Below are 19,247 nucleotides of genomic sequence, written 5' to 3' on the forward strand. Positions count from 1 at the left end.
TGCCCAGCGACAGCCCCGAAACCTGAAGGATCTGGAGAAGGTCTGTATGGAGGAGTGGGCCAAAATCCCTGCTGCAGTGTGTGCAAACCTGGTCAAGAACTACAGGAAACGTATGATCTCTGTAATTGCAAACAAAGGTTTCTGTACCAAATATTAAGTTCTGCTTTTCTGATGTATCAAATACTTATGTCATGCAATAAAATGCAAATTAATTACTTAAAAATCATACAATGTGATTTTCTGGATTTTTGTTTTAGATTCCGCCTCTCACAGTTGAAGTGTACCTATGATAAAAAATTACAGACCTCTACATGCTTTGTAAGTAGGAAAACCTGCAAAATTGGCAGTGTATTAAATACTTGTTCTCCCCACTGTACATGTAGATATGGTTAAAGTGACTATGCATATATGATGAACAGAGAGTAGCAGTAGCGTAAAAGAGGGGGTTGGCGGGTGGTGGGTGGGACACAATGCAGATAGCCCAGTTAGCCAATGTGCGGGAGCACTGGTTGGTCGGCCAAATTGAGGTAGTATGTACATGTATAGCGGAAGTGACTATGCATATATGATAAACAGAGAGTAGCAGCAGCGTAAAAAAGAGGGGGGGGGGACAATGCAAATAGTCCGGGTAGCCATTTGATTACCTGTTCAGGAGCCTTATGGCTTGAGGGAAAAACTGTTGAAAAGCCTTTTTTGATCTAGACTTGGCACTCCGGTACAACTTGCCATGCGGTAGTAGAGAGAACAGTCTATGACTGGGGGGCTGGGGTCTTTGACCATTTTTAGGGGCTTCCTCTGACACCGCCTGGTGTAGAGGTCCTGGATGGCAGGAAGCTTAGCCCCAGTGATGTACTGGGCCGTACGCACTACCCTCTGTGCAACCAGTCAGGATGCTCTCGATGTTGCAGCTGTAGAACCTTTTGAGGATCCCAGGACCCATGCCAAAATTGTTTAGTTTCCTGAGGGGGAATAGGTTTTGTAGTGCCCTCTTCACGACTGTCTTGGTGTGTTTGGACCATTCTAGTTTGATGTTGATGTGGACACCGAGGAACTTGAAGCTCTCAACCTGCTCCACTACAGCCCCGTCGATGAGAATGGGGGTGTGCTCGGTCCTCCTTTTCCTGTAGTCCACAATCATCTCCTTAGTCTTGGTTACATTTCTCTAAAACAGGTTATAGGCTACATGTGCACCACCAAGTCAGAACAGTAGGGGAAATTAAGAGGTGAAAATAGACCAAATGATTAGGGTGAGGCACATGGGCTACTAACAGCTTACTACACAATATACATTTAGTATTACTTTCTTAGCTACAGTATACATATCTCCCTGGCATATTACATAATTTATGCAGCAGTATACAAGACATTTATGGACTCACCTTGTGCTGTGCTCACTTGAACAGTAAGGTGGCGTGGCGGTCCTTCGTGGGCAAATTTTGTTATCAAACTTTGTTGTCAAAGTCTGGCATTTTCTGGATTTATGGTGCTTTCAAGACAACTGGGAACTCGAAAAAAAAATCTAAGTTGAATCATGATGACGTCAGTGATCTTCTGGTCGTAGCTTTAGAAAGAGGCCCGAGTTCCCAATTTACAATTCAGAGTTGGATGAAAGTTCAAAACGTATTTTCGAAGTCGTAGCTCGTAGCTCGAGTTCCCAGCTGTCTTGAACTCACAGTTAGCTACTGATTCCTTCCAAACCACTCATTGTTGAATTTCCAACTTGTTGTGGAATGTTTATGTCCAATGGCCAATGAGCACCGATACGTTTTTATCTATAATTTCTCTTCATTATTTATCTTCTTATGACAAGGATTAAAAAGGATTTTCCAGTAGATTGTTAACTTGGTTCATGATGATGACTGCTAGCTAAGATTTTGAAAGTTTGATGTTGACATGATCAGTCCAACCAAAGCTACTGCAGATATAATGTGATTTGAGGTAATTTTATCTGTGGTCAATGAACATGAGGCTTCTTGGGTGGGCACTTCTAATGTAACTATATTGCAGCACCCAAGGGGCTTGAATTTTCGAAATCTCCATATTTTCTGCTGTCTTGCCACACTGCCACAGAAAGCACTGAGCTAGGCTGAAACACCTACATTTTGGAGCTCCCTTACTCTAGAAAACCATCTTTGTTTGCGGCTTTATTAACTCAATGATATATATATTTTTTCCCATTGTTTGCAAACTGATATGTGACAAGTATTAAAGACAAAATAACATGCAAAACAGGCAAGCCCCCCCCCCCAAATGGGTCGCCACTGGCCACTCTATACAAATGTTGGTAACCCATTGTAAAAAAGTGATAATGCCCTTGAAGCCGGTGATTGGAGGATATATTGGCACAACGTGGACTCGGGCCTAACAACACCCGTGCCAATATATCCTCAAAACACCGGCTTCTCGGGCATCATCACTTAATTAAAGAGCACCCTTGTTCTCAATTCCACCCTGTGGTGACATGGCAGAGTAGCCTACTATGCAGTCTGAGTTGGGAAGAGGAATAGCCTTGTGTAGGACTGTCTGTCACTGAGGCTGCTTGCCAACACACCCCATAAATGCTTTTACGGTTTTTAATTAGTTTATTATCATTTATTTATGCAAATCTACAAATGCAAGGAAAGCTTTGATTTTACGTGAACGTCTGCCTGCCTCACTGAACCAAACAGAAGAATAAATATCCTCTCATTTTATACCTAATAGCTGGAGTGGTTTATTTCCGCTGAATACTCTGGACAGGAATCCAGCCTTTAATTTCATGGATGGTTGTTCAACAGTAGGGAAGAGATTAACAGTGCACCTATGTCAACACACCCGTGAGAAAAAAAGTTGGAGGGGTAAAAAGGTGAAAGTCAAACTCAGTCAATATTGATTAAAGACAGACAGCTAAGAAAGCTTTATTGAAGCTTCACTTCTATTGATGTACTTGCTCTTACTTTACAGAAGGCCTTTGATAAATCAACAACACCCACTGAATGAGAAGCCAAATATACCTGTGTTAATGAATCTTCATAAGTGCACCATGTTCTGAGATGTCCATGTCCCCGTATCTGCTAATGAAGCAGACTGGGAGGGGAAGGGAGCCTTCTCTGCACAATGTCTCTGACCATGTTGCAGCATCATGTTAATCATTAGCCTAAATAGACTATTTTAATGCACTGTGTTGAAGTGTTTGTTCTGTGTTTCAACTATGATATCACTAAAGAAATGATGAAAAACACATCTAGGTTATGATAATGACAAGAAACGTTGTTGCTATTAAAAATAATTATAATATATTTATATTATAATAAGTAGTAGTGGTGTTATCATGACTCTCGTGCCACAGGGACTTTTATTAGTAGCGACGCGCTGCTGCGCTGACAGAATTATTGACATTTCATCGCGCGCTCTGTGCGCAGCACCTGTTTTAATCCCGCAAGACTGGAAATCCGAAGCACAGCACACAGAGAGTCGGCCGCGCACAGGTTACAGATATACACACCTCATCCCACATTTATAGGATATACTGAAGTCAGGGAGTCGACGAAGTGGGAGAGCAGGAACACGAGTCAGGTTATTCTTGTGCCTGCACCCAGCCGGAGATGCCAGGACTTTACAGCCTTTTCGGCATCATGTAGGACAGGATGAAGCCCTGCACACCCGTGTTGATTAGGAGGAGTGAAGTGGACGGAGTGACAGATGCTTCCTTGACCAACTCTTCAAATGTTGATGACCGAAGGATGGAGAAACAGACCTTGGTGACAGCTATCAGTTTGTCCATGAGCCTGGCGTCACTGGTGCTTCTCATCACCGCTATCATGACTGACCACTGGTACGAGACGGACACCACACGGCACAGGCAGAATTGCGACCAGTTCGGTCCGGACGCCAACGAACACAAGAACCGGTTGATGCCCATCTATCACCTGCCCCTGATGGACAGCAGCAATCCTCGGAGGAACCAGGCGCTGCTCCGGGCGATCCACGTCGGGAGTAGAGAGGAGCTCCTGGAAAATTGGAGGTCCATTTTGGGAATGGGAATTTTAGAAACGGAATGCGGGCGCCCCATTTTCTCCACTTACTCTGGACTTTGGAGGAAATGTTATTATCTAGGAAAGGACAAGGACATAGACAACCTCATATCCAAGGGTAAGAGATCCGGTGGGGAATTTGACCCGGGGCCCAGTGCGGTGCAGTGAAACCGCATCCCTTGGAGATATTATTGAACATCCGACCCAATATACAGGCCTATAACTTTCCTGAAAGAAATAGGCCTTTTTGTAAATGCATGCAATGCTGTTCAATGGTCATTTCAATTAATGATATATCCATTGATCCTTGAAAAAAAACTAATGAGTTTAGTAGGCTACGACTGACTTAAATTATAACCCAAAATGTAGTTGTTTTTGTTGTAATTTCAGTGTTTGTAAACAAACGATGTATAGCTTCAAAACATGTTTTAAACTATCATGTTGTCCTCTGAGATTCTGTGTGGGTCTAGCCCATCTGTAAGCCATGGTTGTGTATATTTGTGTCCATAACAAATCTATTAATTTGGATAACCACTATGGCCTAGGTGTGAAATCCATAGATTAGGGCCTTATTTCAATTGACTGATTTGCATGGTTGCATGCGTGGTGGAGTGTGTCCACCATACAGACCTCAGAGAAGCTCTCTGATCTGATCAGTTTCAGACTGCATCTGTCAGAAATCAAGGTCATTCCATTTGACCTGACACCAAAGCCATTCTAGGAAGTGTTGGATGTGTTCAATATACATTATATTTCTGTGATCCATATCATTTGCATGAGGCTAGAACGTGATATCAATATGAATATATGTGAATAGATTAATGGGCACCTTCTGTACATAACATGCTGTGAACTCAATCAATTGGAAACTTGCTCAAAAGCTCGAAATCGTGGAGTTGAGTTTGGTCAGCTAGGGTTCTCAAATAAAAAATGAGTATACCAATTAATATAGTGACAATGGAAATGTCAGTAGGCCAACTTTTTGTAATGTTGGTATATAGTTTGCAGAAGGGGAGCAGTTCAGATCCCTGCCATACTTAATGCCACAATTCTACTGAATTACAGCTAATATAAGGAAATCAGTCAATTGAAATAAGGCCCTATCTATGGATTTCACATGACTGGGCAAAGGTGCAGCCATGGGTAGGCCTGGGAGGGCACAAACCCTCACCACTTGGGAGCCAGGCCCAGCCAATCAGAAATAGCTTTCTCACAAAGGGATATATTACAGACAGAAATACCCCTAATTTTCATCAGCAGTCCGGGTAGCTGTCTCAAACGATCCCACAGGTGAAGAAGCCTGATGTGGAGGTCCTGGGCAGGCGTGGTTACACGTGATCTGCGGTTGTGAGTCTGGTTGGACGTACTGCCAAATTCAATAAAATTATGTTGGATAAATGATGTATGATAAAGAAAATAGCATTCAATTCTCTGGCAATAGCTCAGGTGGACTATCTTGCAGTCAGCAAGTCAATAGCACTTTTTCTCAAAACTTGAGACATTGGCGGCATTGTGTTGTGTTACAAAAGCTGCACATTTTTTTGTGACCTTTTATTGTCCCCAGCACAAGGTGAACCTGTTTAATGATCATGCTGTTTAATCAGCTTCTTGGTATGCCACACCTGTCAGGTGGATGGATTATCTTGGCAAAGATGAAACGCTCACTAACAGGGATGTAAACAAATGTATGCACAACATCTGAGAGAAATAAGCTTTTTGTGCGTATGGAACATTTCTAGGATCAGTTATTTCAGATCATGTTAAATGGGACCAACACTTTACATGTTGCTTTTATATTGTTGTTCAGTACACATCACTCCAAAACATGTTAGTTATCAGAGATGTAGTAGACCTATTTGGGTTGGTGCGGCATTTCCACGTTTGGCTTTTACTAGTCTAGAGGAAGTCAAATCTGCCATCTTGTGGGTAAAATTCTAACTTACAGCCTCTAAAACCCTATTATGAAGTCTGTTCACATGACATGTAGGTCTGAATATCAAAGTAAACCTTATCGTGTACGTGACTATACCATAGCAACTAATTATAGAGTTAAGATGCTAGAATAAATCATGGCATTAAAGTGAAAGTAGACCCCCTTGGGCTTTATAAAGTCTAGAAACAGGGGAGTCTACTTAATAAATGACTACAGCTTTTCTCAAGACAACTGTCCTTGAGAAACACTTGCCCTTTTCTATATTTTGGCCTTAACCTGATACACATTATGTTCACACAAGTTATTGTCTCTGTGCAGGTATAGCCCAGCGATGCACCATCATCAAGTACCATTTCTCCCAGCCCATACGGCTCCGCAACATCCCTCTCAACCTGACCCGCACCATCCAGCAGGACGAGTGGCACCTCTTACGTAAGATCCTTTTCTCATTATGAAGGAGGTTCCCTGATGGGCCTGATTCATTCAGACATCCTATTACTCTCCCACTATCTTCCATTCAAAAGGAGGGCATATATTAATTTACATTTACTTCCCGATGTCAGACCTGCGGCGGATCACAGCAGGGTTTCTAGGCATGGCGGCAGCCGTTCTGTTGTGTGGCTGCATCGTGGCGTCTGTCAGCTTCGCCTGGGAGAAGTCTCTCACTCAGCACGTCTCTGGGCTGCTCTTTCTCATGGCAGGTACTGTTACACCCCCCCCCCCCAAAAAAAAATCGCCTGATTGTGATAGTCCGTTTTCTTAAACAACTGATTTTTCTTGCACATTCTCCCCCTCTCTTTGTGGTCCCTCTTCCTTCTTAGGGATCTTCAGCACCATCTCCCTGTGTACCTACGCGGCCAACGTGTCCTACGACCTGGCCAGGGTCCCTCCCTTCATCTACGGGCTGCCTGCTGACGTGGAGCATGGCTACAGCTGGTCCAGCTTCTGTGCCTGGCTCAGTCTGGGGCTGACGGTGACGTCTGGATGCCTGTGCACCACCTTCCCCATCCTCAGCTGTAGCAGCAGCAAAGCCCAGCAGGGCAAGGGTGCCCCCAACGGCGGTGTCTGATACACACCTTGCTGCGTTTGGTATACACTTTGCTGTGTGTTACACACACACACTGAGCTGCAGCAAGGGCTTGTAGGAAGAAAGAGTCTAATATGTCGGTGTCCGACACACCCCTTTACTGCATCTTTCACATCAACAGCCTGCTGACCAAGCCCATCCCCAGACATCTGTCTCACAATGCTGCAGCAGGCGCCTGGGACTAACATTGACTCCTATGTTTTCAGGGTGAAAACCCTTCTGAGTGCTTCTACTAGACCCTGCATCTAAATCTAGGTTACCTCCATGGAGCAATACATCCTGGAATTGTGGAAGTATTGAACCATCAATGTTGGCTTCACCCCTGCATTCAGGCTTTGTCTGGGGCCTTTATGCAATTATGTCTGTGATTCAGCCTACTGCTACATTTCCATATTTCCTATGTGTGATCAGAATTCAGTGTCAAAAATGATAGAAAGTTATTTGAAAGGAAAATAACTATAGAAAAGAAGATTGAATTTCTAGAAAGATGTGGCTCAACCCCCCCCCCCCCCCATCAATGGTTATCAACCCCTGATCCTCCCAGTGGAACCTAATCGGAGTGTATTTACCTTAGTCTCAGTGGATGTATTCTGTCATCTAATCGCAGACAGTGTATAATTGTTGGATGTGATTCGTGGTCTGATTGGGTAAATAGAGCTGCAGAATTTCAGACTCCTGAGAAGTGAAACTCAAGAACTATGCATTATTTCCTTCCACCATTAACGAAGTAATTGGAAATATAGAATAAAAGTAGTAACACATTTGGGTTTGCCATTCTATGATAATAAGCATTTCTCTTCATTTTGTGGTAGTACAGTACATGTCGGTAAAATTCTAACCATGCCAAATTGATACAGTCATGTTCTGTGTTTCACAGGTGGTATTGTCTTTGAAGTGTGTGTGAATGTCTCTTGAATCCAGTGTATCCATCTCCTAAAAGTCTCACTCGGGCTCCACTATGCAGGGGTTGAGTGTGTGTATACAGTGAGGTCCACTGAGTGTGGTAGTAGGAGTCAGTATCTTGACATACTTGTGAATAAGAGCGTCTATAGCTCCCAGGCTCACTCTGTGGTAGCTTAGGGGCTGCAGTGAGGGGAAAAGGCTTGGGGTATGGGAGGGGTCCACATCCCCTCCTAATCCCACCCCAGTCCCCTCTCCCTGGGTGTGTGAGGTTACTGGTCTGGGGGTCATGCTTTTCTTCAGCAGGCAGGAGAGCTGGGGACTAAGCAGCAAAACCAGGGTCCCACCCACACGGAGAACTCTGAAAAAACATGATTAATATAAATCAATCAATAAGCAATTCCTTTCTCAACTTCTGCTGTATCCTGAATGTTTATTTGAGCAATTATGAAATTGGGATACGTGATACTACAGTTAGCTAAATACAATACCTTTCCATCTCTCTCACAATCACTGGAAGAGAGGCAGCCATGTCAGTCTTGGTGCCAAACTTCTTCCCAAAAGGGACGTCACAGACAACGACATCCACACTACAGGAAGGCAGTGGAATCTCTTCACAGAAAGGAGGAAAACGAGGAGGAATGAATTAAATCAGGAAATCATGCAGAATAATTTACTCCATTGTGGGTAAACAAATACCATAATACCTACAGTATATCAGGGACAACTGCTACATGTATTAAAACACCTAATTTGATCTACAGTACATACGTCAGAATTAACCACATTTTTATGAAGTCATACATGACAAATGGTCATAAACAGCATACTTCACAATAACTCATGTGTAGTGGATTGGCATTCCTACCCTTGGATGATGCCTGCAGCAGCTGCACCCTATCCCCAAACTTTGCAAACTCCACATTCTGATCAGCTTTCACCAACTGAGACTCATCAATGTCCAGACCCAGGAAAAAGGCATCCTGTTTAGAGAAAAAAACACTATGAATTTCTGAAGAAAACAACATATTTAAGTGGAATTATACAAATGTAATGGAATTAAAAAAGGTTCAGCATGTTTACAACATTTTTCTGACAATTACATCCCTTAACTACATCCACATCAAAAATCTAACACAAGCATCCCACATGACATAAAATTAAAATGGGATCAATATAAAAGGTTCCCTCAGAAGACTCACCTGATATTCATGTGCAGCTTCCAGTAGAATAGTTCCCACTCCACACATCGGGTCTATCACACAAGAGCCAGGCTGGTAGAGAGAGGAGAGAATACATTCAGAACACACTAGGCCAAGCGACGGTGTGAGAAGAGAACAAAATAGTTGGCCCTTTTGATGTTAGCACAGAACCTCAGAACACAACCAAACATCAAAGAGAGGAAGAGGAGACCAAACACGTGAGCTGGAGAGAGGAACTCCTTCCATGCCATGAGGTAGCTACAGTACCTTGATGTCTGACAGAGAGGCCATGGCCCAGGCTATAGTGGATCTCAGCCCAGTAGTCTTCATATAACTCCGGTTGGCTAAAGGAAGCCTGGCGAGAAAGAGGGAAGCATACACTATTAGACATAGTCAACTAGAAGAGATATCCAGAAGGAAATAGACATTGAATACAGTTGTCGACACAGAGGGCAAGAACAGGTTCTGATCATGTCACCAACCTGAGGAGAGGTATCCCGAGGACACAGTGGTCATCACTCATATACGCATTCACCTATAGAGGAAACACATGATATACAGTGCATTCGTTAAGTATTCTGACCCCTTGACTTTTTCCTCATTTTGTTACGTTTACAACCTTATTAAATTAATTACCTTCACACAATACCCCACAATGACAAAGCGAAAACAGGTTTTTAGAATTTTTTTGCTAATTTATCAAAACAAAACCTATTTATATAAGTATTCAGACCTTTAGCTATGAGACTTGAAATTGAGCTCAGGTGCATCCTGTTTCCATTGATCATCCTTGAGATGTTTCTACAACTTGATTGGAGTCCACCTGTGGTAAATTCAATTGATCGAACAACGATTTCAAAAGGGCACAAACCTGTCTATATAAAGGTCCCACAGTTGACAGTGCATGTCAGAGCAAAAACCAAGCAATGAGGTCGAAGGAATTGTCCATAGAGCTCTGAGACAGGATTCTGTCGAGGCACGGATCTGGGGATGGTTACCAAAACATTTCTGGAGTATTGAAGGTCCCCAAGAACACAGTGCCTCCATCATTCTTAAATGGAAGTAGTTTGGAACCACCAAGACTCTTCCTAGAGCTGGCCTCCCGGCCAAACTGAGCAATCGGGGGAGAAGGTCCTTGGTCAGGGAGGTGACCAAGGACCCTGATGGTCACTTTGAAAGAGCTACAGAGTTTCTCTATGGTGATGGGAGAAACTTACAGAAGGACAACAATCTCTGCAGCAGTTCACCAATCAGGCCTTTATGGTAGACTGGCCAGACGGAAGCCACTCCTCAGTAAAAGGCACACGACAGCCCGCTTGGAGTTTGCCAAAAGGCACCTAAAGACTCTCAGACCATGAGAAACAAGATTGTCCAGTCTGATGAAATCAAGATTGAACTCTTTGGCCTGAATGCCAAGCGTCACACCTGGAGGAAACCTGGCACCATCCCTACGGTGAAGCATGGTGGTGGCAGCATCATGCTGTTCGGATGTATTTGAGGGGCAGGGACTGGGAGACTAGTCCGGATCGAGGGAAAGATAAACGGAGCAAACTACAGAGATCCTTAATGAAAACCTGATCCAGAGCGCTCAGGACCTCAGACTGGAGTGAATGTTCACCTCAAGCAGCACGACACGATCTCCTTCGCATATAGTTGATCAGGCTGTTGATTGTGGTCTGTGGAACTTTGTCCCACTCCTCTTCAATAGCTGTGCAAAGTTGCTGGATATTGGTGGGAACTGGAACACGCTGTCGTACTTGTTGAGCATCCCCCAGAGCATCCCAAAACATGCTCAATGGGTGACATGTCTGGTGAGTATGCAGGCCATGGAAGAAAATCTAATTTTATTTGTCACAAGTGCCAAATACAACACCTTACCGTGAAATGCTTACTTACAAGCCATTAACCAACAATGCAGTTAAGAAAATAGAGTGAAGAACATATTTACTGGAATATTTTCAGCTTCCAGGAATTGTGTACAGAGCCTTGTGTACAGACATCGGGTCATGCATTATCATGATGACACGAGGTGATGGTGGCAGATGAATGGCACGACAATGAGACTCAGGATCTCATCATGGCATCTGTGTGCATTCAAATTGCCATCGACAATTGTTTATTGTCCATAGCTTATGCCTGTCCATACCATAACCCCACGGCTACCATTGGGCACTCTGTTCACACCGTTGACATCAGCAAACAGCTCCATACAGGTGGTCTGTGGTTGTAAACCCGGTTGGAAGTACTGCCAAACTCTAAAATGACACTGGAGGCAGCTTATGGCAGAGAAACGAACATTCAATTCCAACTTTGCGTTTATTTTTGTTCAGTGTATAAACAGTATAGTCAACATGCCTGACTGCAGAATATTTAAATGGACTTTGACACCTGGCATGGTCAGACAAAGAAATATGAGAATCTCCTCACAGGTTGTGGTAATCATCCAATTATGGTTATGGAAAAATTAATATAACCTCCAGATTACCTTCATGTTAGGTTGATGACCATGTACGGTTAACATTACCTCAATGGTAGGGTGATGACCATGTATGGTTCATATTCCTCCAGATTACCTCCATGTTAGGTTGATGACCATGTACGGTTAACATTACCTCCATGGTAGGGTGATGACCATGTATGGTTAACATTACATCCATGTTAGGGTGATGACCATGTATGGTTAACATTACCTCCATGTTAGGGTGATGACCATGTATGGTTAACATTACCTCCATGGTAGGGTGATGACCATGTATGGTTAACATTACCTCCATGGTAGGGTGATGACCATGTATGGTTAACATTACCTCCATGGTAGGGTGATGACCATGTATGGTTAACATTACCTCCATGTTAGGGTGATGACCATGTATGGTTAACATTACATCCATGTTAGGGTGATGACCATGTATGGTTAACATTACCTCCATGGTAGGGTGATGACCATGTATGGTTAACATTACCTCCATGTTAGGGTGATGACCATGTATGGTTAACATTACATCCATGTTAGGGTGATGACCATGTATGGTTAACATTTTTTTTTTTTTTTTTTTTTTTTTCACCTTTATTTAACCAGGTAGGCTAGTTGAGAACAAGTTCTCATTTGCAACTGCGACCTGGCCAAGATAAAGCATAGCAGTGTGAGCATACAACAAAGAGTTACACATGGAGTAAACAATTAACAAGTCAATAACACAGTAGAAAACGAAGGGGGGGTCTATATACAATGTGTGCAAAAGGCATGAGGAGGTAGGCAAATAATTACAATTTTGCAGATTAACACTGGAGTGATAAAAGATCAGATGGTCATGTACAGGTAGAGATATTGGTGTGCAGAAGAGCAGAAAAGTAAATAAATAAAAACAGTACGGGGATGAGGTAGGTGAAAAGGGTGGGCTATTTATCAATAGACTATGTACAGCTGCAGCGATCGGTTAGCTGCTCAGATAGCTGATGTTTGAAGTTGGTGAGGGAGATAAAAGTCTCCAACTTCAGCGATTTTTGCAATTCGTTCCAGTCACAGGCAGCAGAGTACTGGAACGAAAGGCGGCCAAATGAGGTGTTGGCTTTAGGGATGATCAGTGAGATACACCTGCTGGAGCGCGTGCTACGGATGGGTGTTGCCATCGTGACCAGTGAGCTGAGATAAGGCGGAGCTTTACCTAGCATAGACTTGTAGATGACCTGGAGCCAGTGGGTCTGGCGACGAATATGTAGCGAGGGCCAGCCGACTAGAGCATACAAGTCGCAGTGGTGGGTAGTATAAGGTGCTTTAGTGACAAAACGGATGGCACTGTGATAGACTGCATCCAGTTTGCTGAGTAGAGTGTTGGAAGCCATTTTGTAGATGACATCGCCGAAGTCGAGGATCGGTAGGATAGTCAGTTTTACTAGGGTAAGCTTGGCGGCTTGAGTGAAGGAGGCTTTGTTGCGGAATAGAAAGCCGACTCTTGATTTGATTTTCGATTGGAGATGTTTGATATGAGTCTGGAAGGAGAGTTTGCAGTCTAGCCAGACACCTAGGTACTTATAGACGTCCACATATTCTAGGTCGGAACCATCCAGGGTGGTGATGCTAGTCGGGCATGCAGGTGCAGGCAGCGACCGGTTGAAAAGCATGCATTTGGTTTTACTAGCGTTTAAGAGCAGTTGGAGGCCACGGAAGGAGTGTTGTATGGCATTGAAGCTTGTTTACACTTCCAGAGTCTTCTGTTGATGAAATGTGATCCTTGCTTAGTCCTAATTCTCGTCTCTCCCCCCCTACCTCCATGTTAGGGTGATGACCGTGTATGGTTAACATTACCTCCATGTTAGGGTGATGACCATGTATGGTTAACATTACCTCCATGTTAGGGTGATGACCATGTATGGTTAACATTACCTCCATGTTAGGGTGATGACCGTGTATGGTTAACATTACCTCCATGTTAGGGTGATGACCGTGTATGGTTAACATTACCTCCATGTTAGGGTGATGACCGTGTATGGTTAACATTACCTCCATGTTAGGGTGATGACCGTGTATGGTTAACATTACCTCCATGTTAGGGTGATGACCGTATATGGTTAACATTACCTCCATGTTAGGGTGATGACCATGTATGGTTCATATTACCTCCAGATCTGGTTTCCTCAGGTCCACTCTCCAGCCTAGCTGTCTGCTCGCCGCTGTTCCAATGATCCTACTCAGATCCTAGACAGACACCATCACAAACAGGACAAAGTCAAATAGATACTAATCCTCCTCTATCACCTCATAAAAAAAACACAATAACCTGAAACCTACCAGACTAAACACCTGTTCTTATATGAATTTTGCTTCATAGTTTGAAGTTCCATTAAGAAGCAAAGATGTGACAAATACCTTCTCTCCTCCAAAGTGCATACCTGGGGAGAGAAAAGTCTGGACAGGGCCCCACTGCACCGACAGTTCACTCTGAAAGACACTGTGGATGTCTTTCTGTCACGGCTGCCTTCTATACGGTTCTCTTCATCTTTGTCCCCTGCAACACAGTTTACACTTCCAGAGTCTTCTGTTGATGAAATGTGATCCTTGCTTAGTCCTAATTCTCGTCTCTCCCCCCCTAGTCCCAGCTTCTGTGTTCCATTTGGTTCGTTACAAGTTGACCCCTCAACACCACTCTCTTCCTCCATCTTCCTCTTCCTCCCTGGTAGGGCCAGGCTCAAGGTACAGTCGCTTCTCATCATCAGGTCTCTCTGCAGGCATCTCCATGACAACACAGCTCTGGTCCAGTCACTTCCATCACCCATGAGCCTTGACTGGATACCAGATGGTGTTTTAGCTGAGTGTGACAGAAAAATAACTACAGTAAAAATATAAAGTCCTGTGCAAACCATTTAATTGCAGCTTCATACTTTTAATCAGGGAGGATAAATATTCACACAGAATATTTGGTAGGCTTACCTGTAGGGGCCGAGAGTCGCTTTAGAAGTAGAAACAGCCTCTCTGCAGATTTCAGCTCCCTCACTTGCTTTATTTCAAAAGAGGTGGTGAAGAACACTTTTCCAGGGATGTGATCCACCTAAACAATACACATTATTTAGTGCAAACTAAGAATTCCCTAACATATAACCATGTCAACAACATGAATTTAACAGTTGTTAATAAGAAAAGATTAATAGAGAGCCAGGATGTACGATTGGCTTTTTTCCAAGCAGCCAACCTATGCAATATGCATGCGCAGTCAGCGGCCTGGCTTCCGGATAGTTAGGAGGAAGACTATTTTATATAACCGGTATTACTTTATTGGCTAGTGTTTCATATACATTCATTGCACATTATTACTAAGGTTAGCTACACGAATACTGTAGCCTGGAACTAACTTATGTCTTGACTACTCACATCTTTGGCTGCAAATTTGGTCTTCACCTCCTGAATCAGGAAAGGCTCCATGCCGTTCCCTGCGGTGCAATAGAACTTTAGCGCAGCACGCTGACAATTTGAGTCGTTCATACTGTCGAGTTTAGAAATGCTAAGCTATAAAAGTAAAACTCGAAATCTCCATGCCAGTACCTACGTGGGCTGCCATGTTGTTTTGTTTACACGGAAACGGAAATACCGAAGAGGCAACTGGTTATTTCCGCGATGACCAGCAGAGGTTGCTTTAGCACTACAAAAGAGCATCAATAACACAACTGACAATTGCTAGTTACCACAATCACAAAGTCATAACCCCGCCTATTTCTAAAATGTATCAAAGTTATTTTAAACCTAACCTTAACCACACTGTTAACCTTATGCCCAACACTAACCTTAGATTAAGATCAAAAAGCAAATTTGTGTTTTCATAATTTTTTTACGATATAGCCAACTTTGACTGTGGCTGTGGTAACTAGTGATAACCCTGAGAGTTGGGTTATAAAAGTGAATAATGCCATAAAGGAAATAGCACTTTACGAATGTTTCTGTGTATCATCCTTTGAATGTGCCCGAGTTGCTTATACATTTTCATGTAGATTTGCATGATCACATAGAAGGCATCCAAATAAAATGCATCAATACTTAAATGGATGTTTGGGAGAGTGTTGTAAATTGAGCCATTTTTTACTTTCAGTATGATTCCGTCAAGGGAAATATAGTATTATTTCTAACAAAGATATCTACATAGATTTCAGGATGTATTGTATTCCTGGAAATAAACATGACAGTTTACAAAACATAGCTTGTGAAGAAATGTTTTTAAAAGTATCTTGGTACATCTTACCTTGTATTTGGGGTCAGTTGAAAAGAAGGACTGTGTAAGTTGAGAACCCTGCACTTTTCTGTACTGTATTAAATATTACCTTTTGAAAACCATGTATCTTTCCAAAACACAATTCATCACAATCATTTTTGTTGTTATATTTTAATCATTTTCTTAATCATCATTTTTTAACACAGGTGTAACACCTAAAAACATTTGTGTACTGTTTTAAACACCAGGCCCTGGTGTTACCTTATATCCCCGCGATAATTTCTTGCTTTAGAAAACACTTACATTGGCTAAACTTACCCCGTAGCCATTGACTCAATTTACCCCAAGGTACATTTTTGACCTATATTAGCCCCTGCAGTTACAAGGATGCACTTTCAACAGATTTAAAATGATCTACTTCGGTTTAGATACAAGAATCATGAAAACACTAACACAATAAATGCAAATCTGTTTTTTGGACCTAACTTGTTACCACTTTTTCCATGTGGTTTCTTCCTTTACAGACTCCATGAAATGACGACCTCTTCCTAAATATTTGGTCAAATTATAAATGTTGTGTATGGTTTCCTAGAAACAAGGGTTGGCTCAACTAACCTTTTGGCTCAACTTACCCAACTCTTCCCTAAACAGGCTTCCATAATGTCTCTGGCATTGAAAGCAATGATTATTTGGGGGAACTTTCTCTTAATCTTTTCAACTCTCAATCACCATGAATCTCCCTCTGTGACCGTCTTTACTACAGCACAGAATGTTCCACTGACATTCGAGACCAGGTGTTCTGACATGCTGAGAAGAGATGTGCATACTTGCATATTAAAGTGTTGTCATCTCTCTGAAATGTGTGTATCTAGGCCTACTTCCATAGTTCTGACATGCATTAGATTGAATGAACACAACATTAGATTGAATCAACACAACAACAAAAATAATGTTTGTCTTACAATAGAATGACCCTTGTTGCAAAAAATTCCTCAACCCTGATAGAAAGCGCTTCCCTGTAATTTAAGGGCTAATAACACCGTAACATTGTATAACATTATTGTAAGATTAACATTTGACAGAATTAGTTACAATTCGGTCAAAGTTAATGACTGAGAGCTAGACCTATTATTTTCTTCAAAATGTCTGATGAAGGCCAGCCTTGGACATCCAACTTGACACAACTGTGGGAAGCATTGGAGTCAACATGGGCCAGCATCCCTTTGGAACGACACCTCGTGAGACTGTTCTGACAGGGTGAAGATGTTCTTAATGTTTTGTACACTCCATGTAAATTAATAATGCCATTTAGCAGACACTTTTATCCAAAGCAACTTTCAGTGATGCATGCATTTTAACTACAGGTGGGTCCAGCGGGAATCAAACCCACAAAACTTGGTGTTGCAAGCGCCATGCTTTATCTACTGAGTAACACAGGACCACCATGTAACAATGGGTTATCATATTGTTGTCGTTGAATGGAAACAATCTTTTTTTTTCAGAATCACTGCAGCAGATTGTTCTAATAACAAATCTCTAATAATCGTGGCATGAAGTCATGTTCTATTTGAACAACACCAATTTCTATTTGAACATGTTCTATTTGAATTTGACATCTAGGCCTACATCTCTGCATGTTTCTCCTGCTAGTTAATTCTTTTTCAATTCTAATTTCAGACTCTTCATCAGTGCGATATATTAGATGTATCCATGTAGAAACTAGACATTAATACTGTTTCACGAGCTGCCATTTGAAATAATTAGCTTCACTCTTCTGGTTAAATGCTACATTGTTTAAAATGGTGGACCAGCCTTAGAACTGGCATGATCTATCGCTCTGCATTAACTTGTTTTTATTTTCTACGCCCCATAAAACATAGAAGGGAACGGGGAGTACAGAGGACTAACTGGGAGAATAGATATAAGGAAACAACAGGGCAATCATACAACTTCATCGCCACATCTAATTACTGCATATTAGCTGTAAAATCTTTATGCACTGTTAGGGGTAAATAAACTCTGAGTGAGATGTCTTCACTATAATGACATTGTTTCACTGATTAATTAATCCGCCATTTTGATAAGCAGAGTTAATCTCTTTGGGACCTGTATTGTATGTCTGACTGGACACCAAGGGCCATACAAACCAATTAAATGTTATTTCGCTCTGAGCCTCATTCTCCAACATTACACTTCATCAAGCTATCTCAGTGTCTATCCCGTCTCTACTAACCACGTCCTAACCCGCCCTTTACAAGCTGTAATGTAGCCTCAGAGACTGGCTGAGACAAGACACGCAACTCAGTCTCTCCCTCTCTCTCTGTATCTGACCATGTTTGAGTGTGTTAATACTGGGTTTCACTCCCCCCCCACCCCTTTTGCCCTCAGAACAGCCTCAATTTGTCAGGGCATAGACTCTACAAGGTGTCCCAATAGGAATGATGGCCCATGTTGACTCCTACGCTTCCCACAGTTGTGGCAAGTTGGCTGGATGTCCTTTGGGTGGTGGACCATTCTTGATAAATACGGGAAACTGTTGAGTATGAAAAATCCAGCAGTGCCTCAGTTCTTGACATAAACTGGTATGCCTGGCACCTACTACCATACCCTGTTCAAATGCACTTAAATATGTTGTCTTGCCCATTCACCCTCTGAATGGCACACATACACAATCCATGTCTCAAGGCATAAAAATCCTCTTTCAACCTGTCTCCCCCCCTTTATCTACACTGATTGAAGTGGATTTAACAGGTGACATCAATAAGGGATCATAGGTTGCACCTGGATTCACCTGTCAGTCTATGTCATGGAAAGAGCAGGTGTCTTAGTGTTTTGTATAATAGTGTACATTCCAACTATGACCATAGAAGAGAAAACAATGTAATTTATATTGTGCTTACTGAATGAAGAGTGAATGAAAAGTCAAATCAAATCAAATCAAATGTATTTATATAGCCCTTCGTACATCAGCTGATATCTCAAAGTGCTGTACAGAAACCCAGCCTAAAACCCCAAACAGCAAGCAATGCAGGTGTAGAAGCACGGTGGCTAGGAAAAACTCCCTAGAAAGGCCAAAACCTAGGAAGAAACCTAGAGAGGAACCAGGCTATGTGGGGTGGCCAGTCCTCTTCTGGCTGTGCCAGGTGGAGATTATAACAGAACATGGCCAAGATGTTCAAATGTTCATAAATGACCAGCATGGTCGAATAATAATAAGGCAGAACAGTTGAAACTGGAGCAGCAGCACGGCCAGGTGGACTGGGGACAGCAAGGAGTCATCATGTCAGGTTGTCCTGGGGCATGGTCCTAGGGCTCAGGTCCTCTGAGAGAGAGAAAGAAAGAGAGAAAGAGAGAGAGAATTAGAGAGAGCAGCTAGCAGCTAGCATTCAGACCAGCCTTACTGATTCAACCTTA

The 19,247-nt window shown here is 42.5% G+C and overlaps 2 protein-coding genes across 2 annotated transcripts; one reads left to right on the top strand and one right to left on the bottom strand.

The window, feature by feature from the left end:
• The first annotated feature begins 3,375 nt into the window (after positions 1 to 3,375).
• Positions 3,376 to 9,017, top strand: LOC109890043 (transmembrane protein 178A). The gene is made up of 4 exons (XM_020482007.2): positions 3,376 to 4,131; positions 6,265 to 6,378; positions 6,510 to 6,647; positions 6,768 to 9,017. Exons 1-4 carry the CDS (start codon positions 3,627 to 3,629, stop codon positions 7,013 to 7,015), a joined length of 1,005 nt encoding a protein of 334 aa, XP_020337596.1. The 5' UTR covers positions 3,376 to 3,626; the 3' UTR covers positions 7,016 to 9,017.
• On the bottom strand, positions 7,795 to 15,235 carry thumpd2 (THUMP domain containing 2). The gene is made up of 10 exons (XM_020482005.2): positions 15,002 to 15,235; positions 14,564 to 14,681; positions 14,026 to 14,441; positions 13,754 to 13,831; positions 9,618 to 9,670; positions 9,403 to 9,490; positions 9,136 to 9,207; positions 8,802 to 8,916; positions 8,425 to 8,545; positions 7,795 to 8,294 (listed from the first exon to the last, which is right to left on the bottom strand). The coding sequence occupies exons 1-10, from the start codon at positions 15,110 to 15,112 to the stop codon at positions 7,976 to 7,978; spliced, it is 1,491 nt and encodes a 496-aa protein (XP_020337594.1). The 5' UTR covers positions 15,113 to 15,235; the 3' UTR covers positions 7,795 to 7,975.
• Between the last annotated feature and the right edge of the window lie 4,012 nt (positions 15,236 to 19,247).

The sequence above is a fragment of the Oncorhynchus kisutch genome, linkage group LG4 (genome assembly GCF_002021735.2).
Source record: "Oncorhynchus kisutch isolate 150728-3 linkage group LG4, Okis_V2, whole genome shotgun sequence".
NCBI classification, from domain to species: domain Eukaryota; kingdom Metazoa; phylum Chordata; class Actinopteri; order Salmoniformes; family Salmonidae; genus Oncorhynchus; species Oncorhynchus kisutch.